The 22,903-nt window shown below is 37.4% G+C and overlaps 1 protein-coding gene and 1 long non-coding RNA gene across 2 annotated transcripts in view; both read right to left on the bottom strand.

The window, feature by feature from the left end:
• Positions 1-22,202, bottom strand: part of LOC149555882 (uncharacterized) — a 75,999-nt gene extending 53,797 nt beyond the window's left edge. The window contains exon 1 of the long non-coding RNA XR_016364577.1: positions 22,105-22,202. This is a non-coding gene — a long non-coding RNA (uncharacterized LOC149555882). The remainder of the gene's footprint in view (positions 1-22,104) is intronic.
• LOC149555883 (Ubiquitin carboxyl-terminal hydrolase family protein) lies at positions 19,725-22,200 on the bottom strand. Its single transcript, XM_089829988.1, has one exon. It carries the CDS (start codon positions 21,470-21,472, stop codon positions 20,081-20,083), a length of 1,392 nt encoding a protein of 463 aa, XP_089686114.1. The 5' UTR covers positions 21,473-22,200; the 3' UTR covers positions 19,725-20,080.
• Positions 22,203-22,903: the final 701 nt, after the last annotated feature.

Raw genomic sequence — 22,903 nt, 5'->3', positions numbered from 1 at the left:
TAAGAGTATGATATCTGAGTGGTGTCTTTGCAAGTTTGTTGCTGAAGTATAGCAGAATTGTCATTACTTCTCAACTATATCTATTGTGGGTGAGAAGAGAATTTATTTGCATCTTCCATTACTGTTCAACTGTGGCTAGGAAGATCTTGTGGTGTTGAAGAAGTTCAGTGATTTGGGTTGCTGATTTGAATGTCCTTTATTTTTACTGTTGTAGGCGTTCATAATTCTGCTATCCTGGGGTTAGAAATTAGTGAATGCTGCAGACATCTATGAGCTGTAAGTGCTTGGAATTTTCTGAATAGTTTGCTGGTGAACGCCCAGACATAGGTGATCTGATTTTGCAAATCTGAATGCCAACAGTGGCATGAGTTTCCTATACTGCTGTGGTATTTCTCTTCCTGGTCGGGCCTTGGAAGAATAATGCCAATCCTTGCGTTTAAAGGATTTGTTATAGCTGATGCCAGTTTAGCATTCCATGTTGAAGGAAGTTAATGTGAACATTGTCTTCCATCCGTTGTTCTGGAAATGATCATTGGAAAATCAGGTTCTCTAATAATAGTGTAATGTTCTCTTTTTACAATATAGCTATAGTTCTGAAAAAGTTAACTGCAAACATGAGTACTGGATTGGTCTTTATATATTGCAAAGTCAAACAAGTTTTTTTCAGCATAATGCTATTTCCTATTGAGAATTGATAAATCTTAGTTTGTAAAGTCCAGACTTGTTGCACGATTAATGTGAGTTACATGCAGCATTAGTAAATTCAATTATAACTGCATTCATTAGCAATATAGAGTTAGCTACCCAAGTGTTTTCACATGATGCCCAATCAATGAATTGAGGAATAAATTGTGGTTGATTAGCCATAACCAGGCTAAGGGTTATTACATGAGTATTGTTTAGTGTCAGGAGTTCCAATTGACAAATAAGTTATTAGAGTGGAAAAGCAAAATAAGCTGGTAGAACATATTGTATAAGTTGTTGGAGTGTTGACTGAAGTTCGTGGGCTTTGAGCATAAGAAGGCATCATCCTTGACGAGTTTTTGGGCAGAAAGAAACCAAGTCATAACAATCTTAGGAGATGTGTGGGAATACAGTTTGGACTGGAAATATTCAATATTAAGGCATAAATTTGTTATTGTGCTATGTGATTGTAGACTATGTTGCAATTGTCGCTAACTGACTATCTACATTTATAAGGTCATGGCATTGAAAGAACTGGGTGTAACAAGAAAAGATTGACATGGAAGTGAGACCATTAAAATCACACGACCATTTATTTTGGCATGTCGACTCCTTTAAAATGGCATGAGGATATTATTTTGGCATAGGTCTCTCTAATAATCATATGTTCAGAATAGGGCAGGTCTTCTTGTGGGCAATGCAAATGTTGTTGCAAGTTTGGCCACTTTCCAGGGCAATGACTAACTGTTCTATGCATTTGAATTTTTTTGGGTAGAAACCGAACTTCAAGATGCTTTTTGAGTAAAATATAAAAAGATGCAATTGAATTTGGAACCAAAACTATGACAGCAAGTTTTGATTCAAGCTATGGTGTTATCTGACAAATTATCTGCGAGTACGGTATCTTGGAGTATCAAATTGATGATACAGTGTGACTTTTGTTGCTGTTCTCGTATATGTTATGCATGGTGTTGATATCAGAAAATACATCATTTACCCAGTAGATAGATCCATGCTTGGTGAATGAAATCTTCATTGTCATAGTCAGAGGGACCATAGAGCTAATCAGGAATGTGTACTGGCCAACTTGGATGACAAGCAGATACAATGGATAATGACATTGTTGATTGGTAAATGCAAACTGAACTAAAAACCCCTAATAGAACTATGTGAGGAGGCCAACATAGAGAATAACGACAATAGTGGCCAGGTACAGAATTTCAGACCTAGCAAGATTGTGATGAGAATTTATTTGTCCAGTGTTTGAAGTGTCACCGAATATGTGATGTCACATATGAATCCAAAAGGAAAGAGAGAATCCTATGGGTCATGGAGATCCTCCAAAATTTGAATGTTTTAGAATGTCTACAAGAACAAAGGAGACATTGATAGTCTTAAAAGGTAATGCTCTGGTTAATGGTTTGCGGAAAAGCCAAGAGTGGTTGTCGATTATCTTTCACAAGGCTTTTCCTTATATGTTGTCTGCAGACGATATCTAACTGTTGGATATATACGTGTATCAATTTTGCTATGAAAATCTTAAAAGGTCATGAAGGTCAAAAGATTCTTCTTCCAAGGTCAAGATTTCCATATTCTGACTCAATAATGGCATACGAAAGCACTGACATCAAACAGAATCATTTATGCAACGTTGTAGAGACAGCTAAAGGCTTATTATCTCTGATGAAGTACATAGTCATCTTATTATTGGTGAGAAACTATCCAATCCAATAAGATCTTTTGCATCTACTATGCCAGTGCTGACTTTGAGAATATTTCAAAACAATGGATGGTGCTTAGGTGAACTGTTGGTTGGTTAACTATTTGTAATCCTTGTGGCATTGTGAAGAAAACTAAGGAAATTTCTTCAATGAGTAGGAATTCACATTCAAAGGGAGTTTGACGGTCTGTCAGAAGTAAATTTGGAAGACAAGAGGTTGATACATTTACATGGAGCTTCAAAAGGGAGCCACGTTAGAATGAATGTCCAGTGTAGCCAAAACTAGGGATAAATCCACAGTTTATTAGATTCACTCATGTTACTATGGAATCAGACAAGTACATTTGTATACAGGAAAGTGATCTAGTGAACAAAGTTGTAATCGTTGAACAAATAATCATGTGACTGTGACAAGGAAACCTATCATAGTAGATTTGTTTCTAATGCATCCTATGTGAAAGTCATATAGACTGAAGAATAAAGACACGGCTTGCCGCTATAAAGGTTCACTTGATGTCACATGTCTAGATCAGCTTCTATAAAGTGGAAGAAGGATTCTTATCCTAAAATGGTTTTGGTTCTTTGACGAGGAAGAATCAACGTTTAGAGGGAGTCAAACAATCCATCAAAGGCAACCTTGGACAAGGAGGTCAAAAGGTTGAGAGGGAGTCTGACATTTCATCATAAGTAATCGTGGATGAGGAGGTCACTAGGTTGATATCTATTTTAGAGAAAGTCACATCATCAATGAAGACCTTGTTAGAAGTTTGAGGTACAATCTCTTGTAGCATTCTTCTTTGAGATGGAGAAACTTGAAGTACCCTTGCAAATGTATTCTTCTTTGTGAAAGAGAAGTTTGAAGTGAAAGCCCTTGTTCCAGCCTCTAGGAGAAATTATGGAGAATCCACCCTTTGATATGGTTCATGGTGGATGTCATGTGTGTGACGCCTTAACAACACCACGTGAGAGAATCTATGGTGACTCTGTGTAAGCTTTTTTTGTCATGTGTGTGACTTAATGACTTTATGGGCCGCTAGTGTACATTATTGAAAGGTGATGATCTTTCAAATGACTTGTGCGCATGTCATGATAGTTAGTATCTCTTGGACATTCTGATAGATATCATGAGACTTGATATCGGTTGAAGATCATTATGATCCTTGTGAGAAAATCATGGTGGATAATGTTTCCGTGGATATACTATGATTTGTTATGGTAGAACATCATGAGACTTGATGCCGGTACACATACCATAATTTGGATATTTTATGAAGAATGTTATGTGACTTGATATTCTTGAGCATATCATATCTATTGATATCATGAGTGAGGTGATATCTCTTACCTCAATAGATGAGCCTATTCTTGTGATCTATACTTGGTCAAGTTTTATCTTCCCTAGCAAAGAGGGAGTGTAGAACAAATGGTAGCCTCGGTCAGATATAGAATGATGATCAATTTCATGTTGCGCACGCGCGCGCACGCACACACACACACATATTTAATTGTTTATATCATTACATTATTTATGAAAATCAATTATCATTCATAAAACTGATTGAAACTCCATATGTTCCAAGAATATTATCGATCTGCATTTATTAGAGATTATTACTTGCAGAATATTGTTATTTCATGTTCCATATACAATCCCGATCGAGCATTATTATAGGTGATTATATTCAGATCGGATGCTTATTTGTTTGTGCAAGATCACTTCAGATCGTACTTGAAAAACATTTGTATTTGTTAAGTTATAAATACCGATTAGAGATCAGGTGTCTAACTGAAATGAAAAGGAACATTCAAGAGGCATTGCATGAATGGACATGCCTCCACTTTGTCGAGCCATGTCCGCTCATGGAAGATGCCTCTTCCATGAGTAAATAATGCAAATCTGATCCCCAAAGGAAGACATCGAAATCAATTGATGTTCTGCCTCTTGGAGATCGAGTATCACCAAATCAGATTCAGACTTGAGAATTTATATTCAGTATTTTTCAATATTGATTTAACATCACCTCCACATTTGACAATTTCAAGATTATCAATATTCTGATTACTACCTGCAGATAAAGTACAAAGACTAGTAAGAATTATATTCTGAAAACTTGAAAAGATGTATATAATACAAATCTGTAGGAAATCTAATCATATTTAACAAATAGTTTTGTGAACACTGCCATTAATAGCGTCCTAAAAAGTGTCATGAACAGCAACATGAGTAGTGTCGTGAATAGTAACATTAACAATGCATGAACATTGTCATGGTAGTAACATGAACAGTGCTGCTACAGTGCATGAACAATGTTTTTGTCTATTTTAATGGTAGGAATTTACATGTTATCCATTGATATTCATAGCCCAGTTGCAAACAAGTTACACATCAATATTCATCTTGATTTAGTTTGTTGTTCAAACTGCATTTGGAGGTTTTGGTTCAAAGTGTCAGTGCTGTCAATAAACAAATTTGTTAGTGATCAGTCATTTTTGGGCATTGGCATAACCCAGATTTCTTATTGGTTTGCAAGTTGTTGGTTTAAATTTTTTACGAGTTAGATGGTCAAGTGTTCAACAAGAATTATATATGATGCCTCTGAATAACAAGAACAAATATTGAATGCACTATAATGTCCATGTCTCATGTAGAAACATTTTCAGACTTTTTATATATTTTGCCAGCATGTTTCATGACAGCATGATGAAGTAAAGTTCTTGCAAATACAATTCAGTATTTTGTCACGCCTGACAATTATTTGATGGAATTACAATACATAGTGTGTGTTTTACAATGTGATTTGGTTCAAGAATAAATCAGAATAACAGGACAACCCATGCAAGACAATTGTTTTGACAAAATTCCCACATCCCCCGCCCCCCCCGGAACTCCCCAATGTTCTTAGAACAAGGATGCACCGGGGATGCGGGAATGGCATTCTGGCATCCCCAGTGGCGCTGCCCATCTTGCCACTGTCCACTGGAAATGGAAGGACTTCCCGGAGTCCCTAAAGCAGTTAGGGGGATGCCACAATGTCCCTCTACCTCTCTAGGGATGCACAGGTATCCCCCGTCACAGCAGAGTGCAATTTTAAAAATAAAAAAATTTTATTTGATAGTTCTGGTGATGACAAGTTATTCGACCTCCCAAGGGATGATTAGAGGCCTCCTTCACTACATTTTGGGATTTTGATTTTGTAGTTTGTACTTGTTTTGATATCATACTACTCAATGTAATCATCTTTATGATTAGATACTCATACATTTGATATCTATAATATAATAGGACTCTCTCATTTGCTGATTCGACTATTTAAAATTTTATTGTTTAATGTTCCATGTTCAATGTTCAATGTTCAATGCAATATTCAACTATTTAGTTATTCTAATTTACTATTTTACTGTTTTACAACTTTGCGTCTTATATTGTTATACATCTTTTCATAACTAGCATTTTAAGTACCAGATGTATAGTATACTGTATATACACCCCCCTCCCCCAGCTATCCCCCATCGTCCCAAAATTGAGGCGCCTCTATCCCCCCTCAGAAACTTATCCCCCTGTTCCGACATGCCCCCATCCCCCAAGGTGGTGTAACTATGGTAATTAGAGAGAAATATTGGTAGGGGATCTTACATGTGATAATTGTAAAAGTTTGTCCCTTTCAAAGGGCAAAAATAATGAAGAGTACTCTTTCAAATGGTGATAATTGTGAAAGGTTGTGACCTTAGTTACCGGATTCGTGCCCTAGAGGCTGGATCCGGATTCGGGTCCGATCCGGATCCAGATTCATGCCTGGATTCGTGCAGATCCAGGCAGGATCCTTGTTTTACACAGTGGATTCGTCCGGATTCATGGCCCACAAATCCGGACAAATCCACTGTGTAAAACAAGGATCCTGCTCGGATCTGCATGAATCCAAGCACGAATCCTCAAGGATCCAGCGTGAATCCTCAAGGATCGATAGGTTTAAGTGAGTATAAGTTATTTAATATGACTTTTTTAAATATTTTTTTTTGCTTTCTAGTGCTAAAATGACCTTTTTATGCATTCTATATACTAATAAATGAGAGAAATAAATAAATATATATATATATATATATATTCACGAATCCTCCACGAATCCTAATCGGGAAAAAAAAAAATCACGAATCCACAGATCCGATTCACGTGCCCGAATCGGATTCGTATCCCGAATCGGTAACTAAGGTTGTGACTCTTTCAAAAGGGTTGAATAGTAATACTCTTTCAAAGGGTGGTAATTGTTAAAGGTTGTGACTCTTTCATAGGGAAGAAATGATGAAGTAATTTCCCCTTGGGTGGACCCTAAATCTTGCACTAAAATCACAACTTTCATAAAGATGAGAAATGTAAAATAGTTAAAGATAAAACTTTACCAACTAAAATGCCTCTTAACAAGATAAATCTAGATTTAGGTCCTGCAATCACATAAAACAATATACAATATTGTGTGCGTGTATAATTCATAAATGCAATTATTTCCTTTAGGATTATTACTTGCACTAGTACATAAATGTATAATCGTCATAATTCATTACATGAGTAATGTCACATCTATATTCATTTTTAGTATTCAATTCCAATAGGTTTTGAATGGAGAATCATGCCAAAGCAATCTCACATGAAGCCCAAGAGCGGTCTTTATACCCACGTCGCCCCAAGTGGCAGGCACATTGGACATCTCTACCCTCCCTATTCATGCCAACTTTACCATCGTCTTATGACCATGATTTCTCCAATAACCAGCTATCATAGAGGTTAGACAGGAAATCCCAACAGAGTGCTCGGAAACCCTCCTACCTAAGCTCAAGCTCGAACTCGTACCCTCTTGGCCCCAAAGTTGTAGGCACATTGGGCATCCATTTTGAGGTGGTCTACTTGGTGATCTTGTATTTGCTCCCCTTTCTTGTATTTCCTCTTCTCTACATGATTACATGCAGGTTATAGACAAATTAATGATTTAGAGCATAGAAGGACTACTTGCCAAGTTTTTGCTAGAAACTCAACCTTTGTTAAAATCTCCAACACCTATGCATAAAGGCAAAAAACGGCACAATTGAGTTTTATTCCATCATTTCTTGACTTGCAAACTGATTTTGATCGATTTGAAGCAGATTTGAGATGGAAGTGGATTTGTGGTAGTTTTTTGAAGAAAGATAGATTACCAAACTGTTTTTTTAAATTTGTTTTTCTATGTTTTAAAAATATATATATATATTTTTCATTGCATCTAGTTGAATAGAAAAGCATTCTTTAGTAGTTAAAATGATTTTGGGTCAGAACAAGATTTAACACTATTTTTGACAAGTTTTGTTAAACATTTCACTATTTTTTTAAGAAACTCTTATTCAAAAAATCCCAAGCTATGGAGGAGGGGGTGAATTTGGCTTCATAGTGGATGGCATTGAAGAGGATGACAAGGATGAGGAGTTACTGCTAGTGCTAGCTACAGCCAAGATGGAGCATGAACCACAACCTAAGTCAAACATACCAAGCAAGGAGGCACAATCATGCCTTGTGCAAACCTCTAGGACTAGACCCTTTAGTTCTACTTCACCCTTAGTTTTTACTAATGCTGAGAAGAGGAAGATGTAATTGTAATGGTGTATTCACTTTGAGATTTACTAAAACTATTTACCATTTTGCTTCCAGCCATTGGCATTCCTCATGCGAATGCAATTTTGTATTCACTTTGCGTTGAAATAGGCCTGTTTCTTTTGTGTTCTCATTTAGCATTGGATGCATTTTCTCAATGAGTTTCGCAAAAAAAAATGCATTTCTAATTAAATTTAAGCAATTTTTTAAGTTCTCGTGTTTTTGCCAAAAACTGGTTAAGTTTTTCACAAGGTTTTTTCTTCTGGCCTTGGCAAGTTTTTGGTTTAGGTGAGTTTTCCAACTATGATTTAGAGTATGCATTTCACATTAGCACACAAAAAATATTGATTCAACTATTTCATACTATTAAAAATGTAGAATATAAGATTATTGCAAGTTATATAATTTGAATCTGCTGATGCGATTTAGACAGATCTAACTTGGCCTATCCCTTTTTGGATGCTAATCACTGCTCTCTGGGATGGGTGCTATTGCTGAACAATTTGTTCTATACATTTGATTGCTGAAGATTGTACTGAGTTAAATTGATTTGTTTGATGCCTTCTTCTCATCGTGGTCTTCCCCATTTTATAGCTTAATGACTTCTTGAGAAGGGAAGATCCTTGGGAAGTTGCTGCTCCTCCAGGAATGGACAAACGTTCCTCATAAGTCACTGCCTTTCGATATTACTCTTTATTTAATTTCACACTAATGACATTAGTAATCTCTTTTACTCCTTCAATTTATATGTTAATCCTTTATCAAAACTGATATCAGGGTGATCTCCTCCTTTTGTTTTCTTCAAGTGCTACTTTTATTAATGATAATCGCTGCCTTCTCTATTGGCTTAAGAAATTGTTTGCTAGAAAATCATAATGTCCTATAATTAAGACAGTTTTCTCGATTATAGTTGGAGCATGATGAAAATAGTCTTGCTGATAGCTGGGCTTGCATACATATATTTTATTTGTTATTTGGTGCTTGCGGTTGGAAGCGCAACATAACAATTTTTACTCTTTCAAAATGTGGTAATTGTGAAAGGATATCACTCTTGCAAAGGGAAGACATGATGAAAAGGTTTGATTTCTCCCTCACATTGGAAAATATAATAGGGAGACCGTTTCACTTGAGGACTTCCAAGGGAGATCACTTTGGCAAATAATTTATTATTAATAGAAAGCAGAAATGGAGGGTGGTGACTCAATTCTTATGAAAGGTCGTGACCCTTTCGCAAATAAAGTATTGGTTCTAAGGGTTTAAGGATCACTTGGCAATCATCCATCATGAATCCACAAAAGCAATCATCAATTACCAAATCAATTAGCATTCATTTATAATGTCCCCATTTTTGTTAGCATCAAAATTCGAGAGATTAGCCTATTATTGTGATCCTTGTAGGCTATTATTGTTGATAGAGGTCTTGTCTTCTTTGCAATTCAGTATGTTCTAGTTTGGTCTTTGTTTGGGCTTAGTTTCATGCACTTTCTATTTATGGCAAGTCGACTGATGATTGAGAGAGACCTTTTCTATTTTTGGAAAGCACATTTGGTCACATGGGGAAATAATAGGAGCAGCTCTTGTTTCAGATGACATTTTTAAAGGATAAGTATTTTGGGAGTTATTTATCATTTGGTGGCGAAATTATTAAATCATTAAATGACTTTTCATAAAGTTATTATTTGACTTTATAATTTCACTTAAGTTGAGGGTTGAGCCATCATTGGAAGAGGCCATTTATTTAATTAATTATAAGCCTAAGCCAAGTATTAAATATAAAAGTGCAAGGAGTTGTTATATTTAAAAGTTGAAACCTCTAAGTGACGAGAGTCTTTATGAAGCCATGTGCTAGAAAAGTTATTTATTAAAAGAATCTAATGGAAGCTTCTAATTAATGGTTTGTTGGTGAAGCCAAGTGGGTTATAAAAGATGGCTTCATGAAGCAAATGAATCATTTGATTGAATATTATTTGCTTTGTTGTCTTTGTGAAATTTCTGAATTTGTGGTTTTTCGTGCCCTTGTTGAAGTATAAGGGTTTGAAGGTTAAAGATTTCCACCACTACTGAGGTAAAGTGGTTAGGTTGAATTGTTTTTATTCTAATTATAGGTGTTCTCTCAAACTGTACAAAGAGTGGCTAAGAGACGTTTTAGTGTCTGAAGAATTAATGTATAAAGATATCGATTGTGTTGAGGGTTTAATTGGCATCGAATTCTGAAAATTGTTTGGCTCTTTCCTAACTGTGGCATCTGTGACTGGAAAGGCTTTCAACCTAGCTGGAGATACAATTTGCGATCAATTGCAAGTTTGAGAATTGGAACTTTTCTGCTAGGCATCCAATTGCCCTACTGTTGGTTCAACGTTTCTTGGCTGAAGCAGTTGGAATGCAAACTTTTGTACTTAAGGACTAAGATTGAAGGGTCGGGCATAGTGTTTAAGTGCTGTTGATTGGCATTGCAAGGTCTGCAATGTTGGCTTTGTAACTTCCTAGCCTGGACGCCAAGCTGCTGCATTTTAGGTGTTGAATCTTTCTGTCATTCTTCCTGGGAAAAGCTTGTCTTGGACGCCATTGATCTCTGTTTGAGGCATTTGAGGATGTAATGACCCCATCTTTTAGCCTTCACGTTCTCCAAAGGCTAAGTGGAGCATAAGAGGAAATTAAATTAATTTCTTATAAAGTCATTAAATAAATTAAAAATTAAAAGGTGACTTTATATTTAATTAATTTAATTATTGTATTACAAGAGAGAAGCTTCTATAGTGTGTATTAATTATTGGAAAGGGGGAAACCTTTAGTAATTTAATTTTCTAAAAACACAATTAATTATTGTATTGCCAAGGAGGAGTTTCTAGAGAATGCATTAATTATTGGAAGGGGGAAGCCTCTAGTAAATGCAATTAATTAATGTTTTAGTTCCTTCTAGAAGGGTGAAGGAAAAGGATAAATAGGGGTGAGAGTCTCATTGTTTAGCATCGGTTGATTGTGAATTGCATTTGATAAGAGCTTAGATGTGTGAGTCACATATCTTTCTTGGCATTAGAGGACGTTCATCCTCTCTTGTAACATTCTAGATGTCATTCCCTTGGGGTTTGGCCTTTGGAATACACTATTATGTACTTGATTTTATCATTGTGAGAACTATATTATTTCAGTAGCGTTTCAGTCTTCAATTTGCATAAATTCCTTCTTGCTCATGTTGTGTGGATTGAAACCTATGCAAAAATATTTAAATCGCTTTCAGCAATTGGTTTAGTTCTTGGGCATTTCTAGGGTGCCCATTACAGTGGTATCAGAGCTATAAGTCCTGCAATCCTGTGGAGGTCTTCAGCATCTATGTTTGAGCATATGACAATGGCTTCGTAATTTCCACAATACCAGAGCAAGAAAAAGTAGGAGTTCAAACTTGCAGAACGAACAGGGTAGTTCATCCGTGCAGAGGGACATACAATCCAGTCATACAAATACAGAGGAGATATTCTTTGAACAAGATAGCAGTATGGGTGACCGAGATGATAGGAATACCGGTCTCGATCAGAAAAATGTAATGTTGAGGTTACTGAATACATTTCAGGAGCAGAATAGGCGAATGAATATGATGTTGCAGCGAATGGCTAGACAGATGGGCATCAATATTAACCCGGGTGATGCCAACAATGGAAACAACAATAATGGGGGCAATGATAATGGAAGCCGAGGCAACATTAATGGTAATAATGGACATGACAACAATGGGAATGAGGCTGATACTTTAGACATGTTGCACGCCCAACTCGAACAGCCAGCTCGAGACCTCTTCTACCCACCTTCCCACCGAGAGATCCAGTTCAGCCGATTAATGGACCACAAATTACGGAGTTACAGGATCAGTTCAGGAGGGATTGGGAAGCCAGTGGACCGGAGTTTCAGGTGGACATTTCTCTCAGAGATTACTTGGACTTGAGGATGAGACACATGCCCAGATCAAGAGGAAGAAGTCAAAACCTTGAGCTGAGAAAGAAAATTGCGAAACTTTCTTTACCTTATTATGATGCTTCAAGGAAGATGACCGCACGAACTTGAGTGCAGAAGATGGATACATACTTGCAGCTGAATCCTATGCCTGAAAAGGAGGCTATAAAGTATGCCGCTATTCACTTGGATGGACCGGCACATGAGTGGTGGCACCATGGCATGGTAACCTTGGGTCATAATTGGATCACATCTTACGAGGAGTTCACTGAGAAGCTCGTAGAGAGATTTGATACCAGGGATCCCAAATTACAATTTAAGGAATTGGCACAATTTAAGCAGTGGGGATCAGTTGAGACGTATATCAGTGAGTTTCAGAGGTTACCTGTATTGGTCACAAATATTTCAAAGAGAAGGTTAGTAGTGTTGTTTATGGATGGACTCTCAAAACCCTTGCGAGGTTGGGTCAAGAGGCATGACCCAGCTACGTTGCACGAGCCCACTAAAAAGGCTCATGACTTAGCACCTTCTTCATTTAGGAGCAGATTTCAGCACAGGGTTTCTTATATGAAAAAGGACAAGGAGAAGGACAAAAAAACTATTCACAAGGATGCTCGGCCAAAAAGAGATAAGTTGGATAATGACACCTTGAATGATTTAAGAAAGAAGAAGTTATGTTTTCATTGTAGAGAGCCTTGGGATTTATCTCATAAGTGTCCTCTCAAGGCTAAGGCAAATCAAATGGAGTATTTCTCAGCCGAGGAGTCATAGTCAGAGAGGGAGGATCAACACTCTGATTCAGATGAGGATAGCACTACAGAGGAGAGTAGCATTCTTGAGGATGAGAAGTCATTAGAACGATTAACGGGGGCTCAAAAGGCAATCACATTTAAGGTCAGGGGTACTATCCAAGGGCAGAAAGTGATATCACTCATTGACACTGGGGCTATACATAATTTTATAGATGCACAATTGGTAGCAAGAGAGGTCTACAGACCGAGGAGCACATCGAGTTTAGAGTCATGGTAGCTAATGGTGACAAACTATTATGTACTCGGAAGATATCTAATCTTCACATCAGGTTTGGAGATGGCTATGAGTTGGAGGATGAGTTCTATGTGGTAGACATGGGAGACTATGATGTCATCCTTGACATGACATAGATAGCCTACTAGTAGAATTCACACTTAACCTAGCAAAATTGGAGATGAAGTTTCAGCATGAGGGAAGAACTGTTGTACTTAGAGGGCTTTCAAATGGGAGTTGCAGAGTAGTTTCCCTAAGGATAATGCAGAGACTTTTTCGGCATAATAACATAGTGGGCAGTAGAATGTTTCACCATGCCAACTTCACAAGAGTCACAAGTGAAGAGTCATCCACCAGATATCCAAGAGATACTTGACAAGCACACTAAGGTATTTGGCGAGATTCCACATGGCGTTCCTCCTAACAAAGGGATAGAGCATGTTATTGAGCTCGAGGAGGGAGCTAAACTAGTTATGATTACTCCTTATTGTCATTCTAAGAAACACAAGGATGAGATAGAGAGGGAAATTAAGGAGTTGTAAGAGATGGGGCATATCAGGCCCAATAAGAGCCCCTTTGTTTCAACAGTAGTGTCGGTAAAGAAGAAGGATGGGACGATGTGCATGTGCATCGATTACAGGGCATTAAATAAGAAGACCATTAAGAACAGATATCCCATCCCACGAATAGATGAGCTGATTGATGAGTTACATGGTGCATTTTTTTTACAAAGATTGATCTACGGTCAGGGTATCATCAGATTAGGATGAGGGAGATGGACATTGAGAAGACAGCTTTTCCGTGTCACTATGGCCACTTCGATTTTTTGGTTATGCCATTTGGGCTAACCAATGCTCCTGCTACGTTCCAGAGTTGCATGAATCAGGTATTCAAGGAGCAGCTTAGGAGATTTATCTTAATTTTCTTTGATGACATTTTAGTCTTTAGTAAGACTTGGGAGGAGCATTTACAACATCTTCAGATGGTGCTGTCCACTTTGGAGAAAGAGTCACTATATGCCAAGGAATCTAAGTGCGAGTTTGGGATGACTGAGCTACTAGACCTTGGGCATATCATCAGTGCAGATGGAGTTCGGGTAGATCCTGAAAAGATTAGGGCTATTGTTGATTGACCAAATTCTACGAATCTTACACAGCTTAAGGGATTCCTTGGTCTCTGCGGATTTTATAGGAGATTTGTTAAGGGATTTTCACAAATTGTTGCACTCTTGACAGACCTTACCAGGAAAGGGGCCTTCACATGGACAGAGGCAACTCAGAGAAGCTTTGATCATTTCAAGAAGGTGAAGACATCATGTCCGGTACTAGCTCTACCAGATTTCACAAAGCCATTTGAGCTTCATTGTGATGCATCAGGAGATGAGATTGGGGCGATCTTGATGTAAGAGAAGCATCCCATTGTTTTTGAGAGCACGAAGCTCCGTGGAGTGGAGAGGAGCTATTCCATCTATAATCGGGAGATGTTGGCTATAATGCATGCATTGGCTAAGTTTTGGTCCTACCTCGTTGGGGGAAAGTTTGTTATCAAAACCGATCACAACAGCATCAAATACTTCATGAGCCAACGTGATTTGAATGATAGACAACAGAAGTGGATTACGAAGCTACAAAACTATGACTTTGACATTGAGTTTGTCAAAGGTAAGAAGAAAGTGGTGGCAAATGCTTTATCCAAGAGACCTCATATTTGTGCTCTAGCTAAGATTACAAGAGATTGGAGAAATAAGATCATAAAAGAGTATGCGAGGGACACTTGGGCTTCTGGAGTAATTGCAGGCACCATACATGATGATCATTACGTGGTGAAGGACGGATTGATTAAGTTTCAAGGTAGGATATATTTGATTCCTTCATCACAGTTTAGGGAGGTAATACTGAAGGCATTTCATGATGCACCTATAGCTGAACATCCAAGGGTCTTTAAAACCTACAGGTAAATCCGTGAGCGGTTCACATGGAAAGGGATTAAGGATGATGTTCAAAAGCATGTCAGGGAGTGTGCAATTTGTCAGCAAAACAAGGGGGAGCACACATATCCTACAGGGTTGTTACAGCCTTTGCCCATTCTGGATAGGAAATGGGAAAGTATTTCTATGGACTTCATCACCGGGTTACCACGAGTACAGGGGAAAGATTGCATCTATGTGATAGTTGATCGGCTGATGAAGTTTGCTCACTTCTTTGCTATTCCATCCACTTACACAGCAACACAGGTGGTCGATCTTTTCTTCAAAGAGATATTCAGGTTACATGGGCTACCTAGTTTCATTGTCAGTGATCAGGACAGTAAATTTATGAGTACTTTTTGGCAGGAATTGTTTAGGTTGTGTGGTACAGAGCTTACACCTAGCACTAGTTATCATCCACAAATAGATGGGCAAATAGAGATTGTGAATAATTGGGTGGAAGGATATCTGAGGAACTATGTGACTGCACAAAAGAGGGCTAGGGTCAAATGGCTACATATGGAAGAGTATTGTTATAACAACACTTATCATATGTCCATCAAGATGACTCCATTCATGGCACTGTACGGCAATGAAGCACCTAGTTTCATGGATCTGGTTTTGGGGGATAGTAGAGTGCCCAAAGCAAAACACTTCTTGCAGGATAGTCAAGATATTTTGAGGGTGCTCAAGGAGAATATACAACAAGACCAAAATCAGCAGAAATTGTATGCTGACCAGCACTAGATAGAGTGCAGTTTCAAGGTTGGGGATATGGTTTACCTGAGGCTACAACCATAAAGACAGTCATCACTCAAGAAAAGTGGAGCAGAGAAGTTGAAGCCTAGGTTCTATGGCCCCTACAGAGTGATTCGCAAGGTGGGCGAGGTTGCTTACGAGATTGAGCTTCCAGAGGGCAGTCGGGTGCATAATGTGTTTCATGTGTCAAGGCTTAAGAAAGCCATCGGTCAGAGAGTTGTGCCTTTAGCAAAATTACCACCATTAGATGAGAAAGGAAAACTCGTATTAATTCCTGAGGCTATTCTGGATACTAGGGAAAGGACTTTGTGAAGGAGGTTGATTAAAGAATATTTAGTCAAATGGAGATATCTGCCAGAGGAAGATGCTACTTGGGAGAGTGAGCAGGTGCTACAACAAACAGGACTGAGATTGCTTGAACACAAGCAATTTCAAAAAAAGCGAACTGTAATGGTCGCATCTTTTAGCCTTCACATTCTCCAAAGGCTAAATGGAGCATCAGAGGAAATTAAATTAATTTCTTATAAAGTCATTAAATAAATTAAAAATTAAAAGGTGACTTTATATTTAATTAATTTAATTATTGTATTACAACGGAGAAGCCTCTAGTAATTTAATTTTCTATAAGCACAATTAATTATTGTACTGCCAGGGAGGAGTTTCGAGAGAATGCATTAATTATTGGAAGGGGGAAACCTCTAGTAAATGCAATTAATTAATATTTTAATTCCTTCTAGAAGGGTGAAGGAAAAAGATAAATGGGGGTGAGAGTCTCATTGTTTAGCATTGGATGATTGTGAATTGCATTTGATAAGAGCTTGGATGTGTGAGTCATATCTTTCTTGGCATTAGAGGATGTTCATCCTCTCTTGTAACATTCTAGACGTCATTCCCTTGGGGTTTGGCCTTTGGAATACACTGCTATGTACTTGATTTTATCATTGTGAGAACTAATATTATTTCAGCAGCAGTTCAGTCTTCAATTTGCATAAATTCCTTCTTGCTCATGCTATGTGGATTGAAACCTATGCAAAGACATTTAAATCACTTTCAGCAATTGGTTTAGTTCTTGGGCATTTCCAGGGTGCCCATTACAAAGGATTCTACTGTTTGGGCATTTATTGAGCTGTATATTATTAAGGACGGGCATTACAAATCTATTGGCAAATTGTTTCTGCATTGGCGTCAAGTGTTGGTGTGTTGCTGGAGTGGACTGTGGTGAAATTGGTGAAATTGGCGCCCAGATTTGGAGTCCCTTTGGCGTTGTTGTGTAATTGCCTATAATAGGCGATATATATTTCCTGTCTGCAATATAATTTCTGCCTGCAAGCAAAATACTAAGGCAACATAAAGGGTGGCATCGGGGAATTAATGCTTCAGATGTACCTGTAGCAGCCCAATTTGGGGAATTCTTTGTGCTAAAGTGGGCAGCATCTACCTCCCTGATTGAGCTGCTATTGAACTTTGGCAACGAATGAGACATTGTGCTTAATGGACATCTATAATAACCAGGTTTTTTCTTGCAATTAAAAAAATTATTGCAGTTCTATTGTGGTTAATAAATATTCAGTATTAGTGGTTATAGAACACTTTCAGAATTATGTATGCAAACAAATAAGGAAGAAGTTGTAAATCAGTTGTTTGGTTTTCATTTATGCAAGAGCTTTCAATGTTTGACTTATCTAGTAACTGTGAGTGGCTCATTACATATCCTAGCATTGTACTAGAAAATTTAAAAAACATATGCACAGTGATAGCTGAATTGCTCACCAATTGTTTGACGAAATGTCAAACCCATGAATTTGTGGAGGAAATTGTTGTTTGATTAGCCATAACCAGACAAGGGGTTATTACATCATTTGTTCATAATTCACCAATATATCAATTCAGTATTCATTAGATCATCACTCATCAGTCATATAATCAACAAGCACTTAATCATCACTCACCATTACCTCAAATCAAATAATTAAAGGAATTCATTCAATCAATCACCCTTTCAAACAAATATTAATTATCCAACAACATCCATAAAGGATCAAAAAGAATGATCAATGAAAATAAGCATAAACAGAATTGAACTCAGAATTGAACTAATATTAGCAGCAATACTAATTAATAGATCAAACTGATGAATAAGTAGAAATATAGATTTATGCATGCGTTCATTCAATTAAGATACTTGCCGAAATTGTTGAGTAATCTTAATGCTCTGTCTAACATAAACATGCAAAAGAAGATCCATATACGAGTGCCTTCTGAATTTACAAGAACGCAATGCAAATAGGAAACATGGCCATCCTTCGAAGTTCATGGGACAGAAGTACATCATACCGAGATGGATGTTATGCTCATGTGCCAAGGGGCTTATGTGCCCTTGGGCTTGAGATCCTATCAAGAGTATGCCACCCCAAGACTATGTTATGTTGTGGCCAAGGGGCTTAGTGTGCCCTTGGGTTTGAGGTCACATCAAGTAAGCCACCCGGGATGTAATGGATAGCCAGTCTACCATGCTTGCGGGCCAAGAGGTTGAATGGAAGACCAGCTTTCCATGCCATTGGTCTTGCACAAGGATAACAGCCAGCATCCAAGTTGAACAGAGGGATTACAAAGTCTATTGGCCTCATGGCACCTAGCATATAGTTGACATTTTTTATATTCCCTTTGCTTTTGCAAGGTGTTTGATGAGTGGGAGAACATCAAGAAATGTGTTCCACTTTCAACATTACATCATAATGTTACGAACCCAAAAAAAAATGCAATTTTTTGGCCTCTAGAGATTGCTTTAAATCCTAAAGTATGTTGAAACAAGCCTTGACTATAGAAAGTTTGTTATTGTGATACAGATCTCATTGGCCTCTACAATTGAAAGATAAAATGGTCAATTGGCTCCTTCAACCAAAGTTGTGGCATCATCCTACATCAGAAATATGAGAGCATGTATTGACATATAAGAGGGTTGTAAGAGGCATTTGCACTGGTAGACCAACTTATGATGCATGCTATGACGCATCATCAAGCATTTTAAAATGAAGATAGTGGTGCCAAAATGGAACACCCAAGTCAGTGACTGGATTATGATGAGCATATGACATCTTCAAGGAATATGCTATTTTTAGCCTATGGAGTTACCTCAAGCTTTGGGCATAAATTTTAAACTAATGATCTGGGCATCATACTCTTAGTGGTTTTAGCTCATGGTTCCCCAATTAGCAATTGATGTTTAACGTATTGCTTCTCCTATTTATTGGTTGCTTGAGATGGAAGCTTCATAGTGAGTTTGTAGTTACTGTTATGTAATCAAAATTGCTCTAGGTTTCTTGTTGGCAATATTCGTGTAAAGAATTGAACTTTAGAAGTGTACTGTAAATATTGATTACTATACAATACATTGAGTTTCTTTCAAGGAACTAGCTTTTCTCCTGAAAGAGTTTTCTCCACATAAATCACTGTATGGTGTATTGCTTTTGTCTTTATTTCATTGTGCACATATGTCCTCTCATAGATTAGCATATGAAATATATTCTACACACATTTCCTTTCATGGACCGCTCCATTTAGGCTAACATACTTATGATGCAAAATATTATATTTAGCATCCCAAAGATCAATATAAGTATATAATTTATTAATTAGGTTACAAAGATTCCACAAATTTTCTAATAAACATAAAACCAAACACCTCTTTAACTCATAATTCCAGTCACTTGTCTGGCTTTACATGTCACAAAGCTCCTTCAATGGATAATAGATTGTGCAAAAGAACATGCATTGGAAATTGTGTTGCACATTGAACCAAATGCGTAGAATATCGCACTCCGTGGGCCATTATCCAAGCCATCGTAGAAAATTTACATACTATTAATAGAAGAGCACCTATTAACAACAATTCGGTATTGAATGAAATAACTTAGATATGCATATTGCAGTCCTACATCTGTTCCCTGCATATTTAAACTATTGATTCAATTACATGGTACCCATTTTCACTGACTTTGAATAAGACTGCAGGCATCAAACTTCATTCTCCACCATTTCTGGTAATTACTAATATAATATTTACAGTTATCTATAATTCAAAATGAAGAAAAATAGACCTCAACAGAAAAAGCTTTAAACATATAAAGAAGTATACATTGAATTAAGCTATGTGAGAGTAGAGAACTTTTGCGAAATAGAAAAGTGTTGTCATCCAAGAAGCTCCAGTTATACATCTCTACAGCTAAAAAACATGATAATTATTGGAAGGCCCAAATGTAGCATACACAAGTCAAGGAAGCAGGCATGAATAGTTTTCAGAGGCTCTGAGAACTTCTTGTACATCCATTTCATCGTCCACTGCTATTAGTTGTTTCTCAATGATGTCTTATGTATCATCTGCTAATTTTTTATCCTCCTCCTTGGCATCGCCACATTCACCTGAGCATTTTCCCATGTAAATGTTCTCTTCCTTGTCATAATCACCTCCAAGATCAAGCTCAGCACCATTTGTAGCTTCATCATCATCTGCATTCCTATAAGCTACTTTAACTCTCTGCCTCCTCATCTCACCCATTAACTTTTCAACCTTTTCCTTCCATAGTACAAGTGGACTCTTCTCAACCAGTTCACAACCTTCATATGCAGTTGTCAAAAACACATGAAATCTCTTCCCCTTCTCTGAAATGTAGAAGATTCCAAAATACCGAAGAAGAAGCCTCATTAACTTCTGGGGCAACATAAACTCCTTATGAAAATGTGTAAGATGGTCTGCAATCAACCTCTTTTCTAAAGTAAAACTTAGGATCTCATGCAAAATAGCAACAGCTCGCTTTTCAAACTCTTTGGATCCAGGGGTCAAGTCACCAGGATCTGCATAAGGAGATAAATATGGCAATTCTTGGAAAGCCTGAATTGCTGTATCAGGTATCTTTCGCCTTGGGTAATGTGAGGGCCACCTGAGTGGAAAAGGTACAGTCAGCAAACCGGGCGATAAATTTCCTTCTCTATGTACAACAAGCTGCTCTGTATTTTTATTAGCTTTCCTCTCCAACTCTGTGACAGCCAAGGTAGGATCCCATGATGTAAGCTTCAAGTATAAGGCATCGTCATCTTTCTTAACCACTCTGAAGAAATTTGGAAACTCATAAATCCAATCATTTCTAAAATCATCAGGTAGACAAAATTCCCGCTTAAAATGGGCCAACTTATCAATTGGTAAGGTTTTATCCACAGACATCATTAAGAACCTTCTAATGTAATTAACTGCGGTGCTTTCATACTCTTTCTTGAGTCTCCTTTCTTCCTCAAGTAATCTTTCAGCTTCTGCAGTAAACCCACACCATGCAACCCCACGTCTGTCAGTGTATAACTCGAATATCTTGGGATATCTTCTTAAAAACAACGGGATTCTGTCATTGCTGGTGATATTAAGACGACCCTTATAAACTGCAAGGTTATTCAATGTCATTACTTGCTCTGGCTCATGCTTCAGAATCTCCATAAGATTTAATACCCTTGAAAGTGGTCCTTGTCTTTTCATCACCTTCTCAAAAGCAGCTTCCTTCTTTTTCTTACTCCTATCCCGCACCCTTCGGCTTTTCATAAATCGCTTCTGGCAATGCCAAGTATTATGTATCAATGGATTCCTCACATATTCATCACTGACGAGAGTTGCAGAACCAAGAATGTATTTGCAATCTGCTGCGGCTGCAGCAGCAGAAACATCCACATTTTGAATTGCAAACAAAAACTTGTGCATCGCCTTCTTTAAAGCCATTACAAAAGCGACAGTGCAGCAACAGCTGAAACATCTGCATATGGTGTTGCAAATAAAAACACAGTCGTGTAGCCTTCCTTGATACTACAACAGAATTAACGGTTCAGCACATTCAAATAATTTGATCAATAGCTTTTCCCCCAAACTCTCTATAATTATCATATCGAAACGGGCTCCCTCAAATTCCATAGCAAAATCGATGAGATGAAATGCATTTTTTCAGTGTAAGGGTTAGAATGACACTAAGCTGTCCTTCAGTTAAGGACGCATTAACGTCATGAAATTCATCTGGAACAAGGAACTAGCATCATTAACAATAGCATTCAGCGATACCAAAATAATGATTCAAGGCGCTGTATTTTCGATCGGGTTACCATGGATGTTAAGATTCAAGCAAATAAAATTAATATTGCCTTTTCTATGGTTACCATTAAAGTTATTGGGATTTAGGGTTCATCTAAATACAAACCCTATTTTCATTTGTACATGTCTAAGAGATACTGAATTTGTTCCGAGGGTTCGCAAAAAGCCGAATAATGTAGCATTTCTAAATATTCTTAATAACCCCAAGAGGTTAGGGATTAGAGTTAATTCGTGTTTTGAAAGTATGGAAGAACTTTGCAGAGACATACCACGGAAGATTGCGCACTGTGGAAGAGCTTGATCTGCGCAGGCAATTTAATCGATCTGCTGCACTATGCCTAAATCGGTATTTTTTTGGTAAATCAAAAGTAAGTTTTCTATCTTTTCTAAGATGGTTGTAGATTGTTTATTTTTATTTTTATTTTTTGGTTAAATTTTTGAATGAAATTGAAGATTTTTGTAGCATTACAGTCATTTTGTATAAGATGGTTGTATGTCGTTTATTTTATTTTTGTTTATAATTGTCAATGTAATTTAAGATTTTGTAGAATTATAAGATATTTTTAAAATAATGTTTTGTATTTTTCTTAATTTTCTTATATGAGTAGATTTTGGAGAATCAAAAACAAAATTGCATTAATTTCAAATGATTTTTTATAAGATGATTGTATATTGGAAATTAAAAGAAAACATTAAATTTGAAGAGTGCTCTGCAATTTGGTGCGTTGGCTAGCCCTGAGTGCAGGAAGGAGTGGAGGACACATGGTTTTTTGTTGCCCCCTCGCACCCCCCTCCCCTCCCCCCGTGTCTTGTTTTTCCTTTCTTGCTCTATGCTTATTGTTTTTACTTTCTTTTCTGCAATTATGTCTAAATTTTGCTTGAGGGTGCCTTGATATCGTCTTTGTTTTTGTTGTGTGTGTGATTGCTTATCCCCTAGGCCTGGTTTTAAAATGATTAAGGGCAATGAGTATCCACATGGGGGAACTTGGCAAGCGGAAGGTGTATTTAAAAATGATGGGGAAAAAATCTAATGCAAAATCTGCTTGTATAAGCGATACGGAGAAGATC

Source organism: Cupressus sempervirens, chromosome 5 (assembly GCF_028749045.1).
Source record: "Cupressus sempervirens isolate cs-2001-9-10 chromosome 5, ASM2874904v1, whole genome shotgun sequence".
NCBI lineage: Eukaryota > Viridiplantae > Streptophyta > Pinopsida > Cupressales > Cupressaceae > Cupressus > Cupressus sempervirens.
The sequence above is the reverse complement of the archived record's forward strand: the minus strand, read 5'-3'. Positions and strand labels throughout refer to the sequence as shown.

Coding starts and splice junctions, on each gene's coding strand:
- LOC149555883 (XM_089829988.1), bottom strand. CDS start 21,472: ATGGCTTTAAAGAAGGCGATGCACAAGTTTTTGTTTGCAATTCAAAAT.